This window comes from Bison bison, unplaced genomic scaffold (genome assembly GCF_000754665.1).
Source record: "Bison bison bison isolate TAMUID 2011002044 unplaced genomic scaffold, Bison_UMD1.0 scf7180017864279, whole genome shotgun sequence".
NCBI lineage: Eukaryota > Metazoa > Chordata > Mammalia > Artiodactyla > Bovidae > Bison > Bison bison.
Window position 1 is genome coordinate 639,999 of NW_011494851.1, and position 5,611 is coordinate 645,609.

Sequence of the window (5,611 nt, forward strand, 5' to 3'; positions counted from 1 at the left end):
TGGGCTTTTCCGGTGGCTCAGTGGTAAAGAATCCGCCTGCCAGTTCAGAAAACCCAGGTTCGATCCCTGAGTCAGGAAGATACCCTGGAGAAGAAAGTGGCAACCCAATCCAGTATTTTCGTCTGGAAAATCATGGACAGAGGAGCCTGATGGGCTATAGCACATGGGGTTGCATGTGCTATTAAAAAAAAAAAAAAAGAGTCGGATAGGACTTAGCCACTAAAGAACAAGAAGATACTCATATTATCTGCAGTTTAATTATTCATGGGAAATAACTATAACAATTAAATATTCCCATACACATTGCCTTTTTATGAAAGGCTTATTAGCTTCTGTAATAAGAACATGACTATTTGTTAGTAAATTATACACAATACAAAGTTAAATTCTATATATCTTTTTGGGAGCAAGCCAAGAGTAATTTGGGCATTCAATGAAATGATTTAATTAAATGTTTTTCTATAAATATATTTACATTTATTTGATTTGTAGTTAGATTTAAGTAAGTGTTATTCACTCAGTCGTGCCCAACTCTTTACAACCAGCTCACCAGGCTCCTCTGTCCATGAGATTTTCCAGGCAAGGATACTGGAGTGGGTTGCCATTTCCTTCTCCAGGGGATCTTCCCAACCCAGGGATAGAATCCAGGTCTCCTGCATTGCAGGCAGATTCTTTACCAACTGAGCTAAAAGAGAAGCCCAAATTAGATTTAGAAAATAGTAAAAAAAAAAAAGCAGTATTTTTAAATATCATACTCCTCCATCCCAAAACTACCACTGCTAAACATGAGTGCATTATCAAATCCACATATCTCTTGAACAGGCATTGAGTTATTCAATAAATAATTGAATAAAGTGCTTTCTTTGGACCAAGCACTGTTTTAAGTGTTAGAGACACAGGAGTGAAGGAAAAAAAACAAACAAACAAACAAACAAATCCTTGACTTTGTGAAGCTAGCATAATAGGGTTAAGCCTAATAATAAACAAAATGAAAAAAGGAAAATAAACAATATGTTAGACAGTAATAGGTTTTAGTAAAGAAGTAGAACAGGGAAGGGTAATGAAGAACAATGGCAGACTTTGCAGTTTTAAGTAGGTAGTCAGGAAAGGCCCCAAGGAAAAAGTGACAGGAAGTAAAGACCCAAAGGAACACACTGACTAGTTATGAGTGGGGAATGGTGTTCTCTGACATGATTTAACAGTCTAGTTTTGGTTGCTATGTAGAGTATATATTGAATGTGCTAAGGACAGAGCAGAGGAAAGATTTAGCAGTGCTGGTGGGAGAGGCGGTGAAAATTTGTCAGTCTGGATATATTTGAAAGTATCATGAAGAGGATGGATTGTATGTGGGCTGTGAGATGAAGAGACCAGTCATGATGCCTCCAAGTGTTTGGCTTGACCTATTTGAAGTGTGTAGTTGCTACTTGTTGATTTAGAAAACTCTGTGGAAAAATTTTCAGGGAAGACCAAATGCTCAGTTTTAGATACTTCAGTTTGAGATGCCTAGTAAAGATCCAAATAGCTGTATAGAGAGACGGATGAATAAATAGCTACATAGATACATACATACATATATACATACATAGGAAGATAGACACAAAGATAATTGGATTTGCATTTCAGGGGAAAAGATAAGCTATGATTACATGTTTATGAGTCATCAATAGACAGATGATATTTAAAGCTATAGCACTCCATAGGTAAATGATTAAACATGGAGAAAAGTCCTGATGACTGAGTTGGTGACAGTCCACATCTAATAAGTCAGTTAATAAAGAAGCAGCAAGAGAAAAGGAAGAAGTCAGCAACATTGTTTTTTTTTTAAATGCATGTGTGTTTTCCTGGAACTCAAGTATCAAACATATTTTATGGAGGATGATGTACTTAACAGTGGCAAACGGTATCCATATACTGAGTAAGTGAAGCATGAGAATTGACCTTTGGATTTAGTGAGGTATTTATCACTGCCTCACTGGCAAACCTCAGCAAGTTCATGTTCTGAGAAGTGATGGAGGCAAATGCCTGAAAGCAGTGGGTTTAAAATAGAATGAAAGAGGAAAATGTGGACAGACATCATGACCACGATAAAAGTAATGAGAAAAATGAGATAGAAACTTGAGAGGATAATAGAAGGATTTGTTTCCTGGGGTGTTTGTGTTTGTGTGTATGAATAAAAGAATGTGATTCAATATGTTTTCTTTAATCCAAAGAATTCCTTTAATATTTTTGTCTTATGAATATCTTGAGCAAAAATTTTTTGCCCATTCCTCAGTTAAAGTTGTATTGGCTAGATGCAACAAAATTTCTACTAGAGTTCAGCACATATTACTAAATACATACATCCTATGCATATTTGAAAATTCATATATAACATATTATAACAAATCTTCTCAATAGGTAACTTTCAAGTGTTTCATCACTTATTTTTTCTTGGATTTGTAGGCATATTAAGTTTCTCCCTCCAAATGATTATTAAGCTAAAAAAAATTTCTTTTCCCTATTATGTTCAAGACACTATGCTAAATGTGTTACATATCTTATTCTTACTCTTCACCATAGGCTTATAAAATAGATTTCATTAACCTATGTTCAAAATAAGAGTCCTGGTGATAAGCACTTCAATGGTTTTCCTGAGTGTTTGATAGATATGACTGATGTAGTAGGTATTTGGTCCCAGTATACTTGTTCCAAAATATATGACCTTTAACTTTTACTACTTTATAACTTTTATTACACTTACTGAAAGACAGAGACCAAATTTAAGTAACACGGTTTTCATATACTAGGTAGAGCCAAGTATAATGACAGGCAATTAACATGACCTACTATTAATATAGCTGTTAATTTGTTCAAGAAAAAACTGTGTGAGACAACGAACACTATTTTTTCATGTTTACAATCATAAAGCAAAGCAGCAAACTAATCCAGATTTTTTTCTTTTATATGTCTTGCCATCATTATGAGACAATTTACCAAATTGCAAAACTAGTACAAGACAAAACGAAGCCCATTGTGCTGACAAGTCAATGATTTGGATGCAGCAAGTTACACATCAGATGGTGTTGATTGTGCAGTAAAGGCCATGAGGAATCCCAAATTAATCCTGTAGCTAGCCTAATGAATTTCCCTAAAGATTTGCCATTGGAGATGCAATTACTGGGTCTCTTAGAGTTCAGATGTGAGATTCTGAAAACAAATCTTTATCTGAAAAGAATATTGGTTTTCTGTATGCTTAAATTTTGTGCAGTTTAATTAATACCTAAAAATGCAAGCCCTGTGTCTTAAAAATCTCAATAATAGGAAATTTAAATGTAGTAGGGAAATAATTAGGAGCTCAACATTTTCTCATTACTTTAAAATGAATTTCATGTCAAAGTTTAGACACATATCAGAAAAGACACAATAACATCTCATTTTAGAATCATGTTCTTTGGAAATCGTTGGCCAATATAATATCTATTCCATTTATTGTTTTATTCTACCTTAATTTTATTATATTTTCCTTGTAAGTTTTCAATTTTCAGTAGTGAGAACCTACAAACATCAACAACTTCTAGATAGTAGTTTTACCTTTAAAATTTATCCTACTACAGTATAATATAAAAAAATCACACATTTTACCGAAATACTTAAATTGTAACATGCCTGAAGTTTGTAAGTTAAAAATATATTATACATAATGCATATTTATAATTTATACATGACTCTAGTGGTACTATAGAGAAATAATATGATTCAGAGTTCTGAAGTAAAGGTTTTCAATTTCATACATTCCACATATGACCTGCATGAACTTGTAAAAGTTCTCTCTTTCATTTCCACCTGTAAATAAAAGTATTTTCCAACTAATGGACTGGTCACAATGTTTAATTACTATAAGAAGGTATATATCATATTCTTGGCAGTTAAAAACAAGTAAATAGTTTCTTCTCTTTTCCTCTTATCTAGAAACATAGCTAGAGCATAGATAAATGGAATCAGTGATTGAATTTTCATTTTAGAAAAATAGCAAAATACTTATTCAGCATGTCTTTAGAGCAAAATAAATAAATGTTTTATTAAAATGTCAGTCTTTCCCATAATAAACTGAAGTACTCATGTTTTTTATCAAACTTTAGAAAAACTAAAAATGATTGGAAGATTGCACATACACATCTATCTACAAAGCACATATATATTTGTGTATTATTTTTCTAACCTGGTAAGTATATATCTTATCTTTCCTTAGTGAAACATGAGTGATATGAGTGTAGATGAATGATATATTAAGCAAGACATTCTTCTTAGGAACTCAGACTCTGTAGTTTTAAACAGTAATTTAAGTTCCTAAACACTGTAACACTGTAGACAATTAAATCAATTCTAAACAATTTTCAAATGGCTAGATTTTATCCCATATGTTACATATTATTTTAATAAATTTAGTGCCTTTTGCCTGCTGTTTTCTAAAAGCACTATTAAAACTATGGACATTTGAATATGCAAGGAAGTGCTTGAAGAGAAAACCCTAGGCAAATGTCATGTAGGCTGAGAAGGTGAGCACTGAAATTTCACCTCCTGACAATGGCCCCAATATTAGGAAGAAAATCGGAACCTAATAATTATTAGCTACCCTTTAAATTGAATATGAAAGATGCATTGGGTATCTTTTATAGAAACAAAGTATGCAAAACGTACTTTAAAGTACATGCTAAAGTATCCACCCTACACATCATAAAATTGGTATGAAAACCCAAAAATATATTTTGGTATAGTCTTTTTCAGCATCAATCAGCTGATCAATAATCTTTGAGGCAGAAAAGAGAAATTCAAATAAATAAATAAAACTCACCTTGTCCACAATACATATCTGCTTTTTGGTTTGAGCATCAAGTATTTCAATCTCAAAGTGAGTAGTTTTTGAATGTTTAACTGCTGACGTTGATTTTAGAGGGCCTGCTGAGAGTATAAATTGCGACAAAAAATGAAAATTTTTCATGTCATCCTTCAGTATGGACTGTGTAGCTCCTCGAGAAATCAACTCTCTCCTGCGTTCTGAAGCAAGAGACTTGTGCCTTTTGAACATTCTGCAAACTACCAGGAGAAGCTGCCTTGTCAACAGGAGACACATGCAAGTGTGCTCCCTTTGAACAACTTAAATACTGCTGGTGAAACCTGGAAAGGTCAAGTGGCATGCCATTCCAAGAGTTCAGTTTTATTTAGCAGCCTTGAAAACAATGACTGATCTCTTTCTATATATAACACACTATTGTGAATTGCTGCAGTGTAGATTACTAGCGTTCAAATTATTTCTTGCTTTTTCCTTTTATCTCAGGTTCTTAATATGGCCAGTAGTATTGAAATTCCAAAGCAAGAAAGAAATAGACAAGATTTTTTATTATCTCTGGATTCTGGATGCACTAATCTTCAAATACATGTATTATTCTTGCATTTATATGTAGATGTACTAAAAATTATCATACTGCTATCTTATATCTTATACTGCTGTTAGTAATGTACTAATACTTAGTACATTATTACATAAACACATTTTTTGGCAAATAATTCCTAGAATAAAGATTTGTGCCATATTTTGAATACTCACATATACATCTGATAGAAAATGGATAAA

The 5,611-nt window shown here is 32.8% G+C and overlaps 1 protein-coding gene across 1 annotated transcript in view; it reads right to left on the reverse strand.

Moving 5' to 3' along the window:
* Positions 1–5,125, reverse strand: part of TECRL (trans-2,3-enoyl-CoA reductase-like) — a 144,464-nt gene extending 139,339 nt beyond the window's left edge. The window contains exon 1 of the mRNA XM_010848894.1: positions 4,832–5,125. Coding sequence (XP_010847196.1) covers positions 4,832–5,110 — 279 coding nt within the window. The 5' untranslated portion in view covers positions 5,111–5,125. The remainder of the gene's footprint in view (positions 1–4,831) is intronic.
* Between the last annotated feature and the right edge of the window lie 486 nt (positions 5,126–5,611).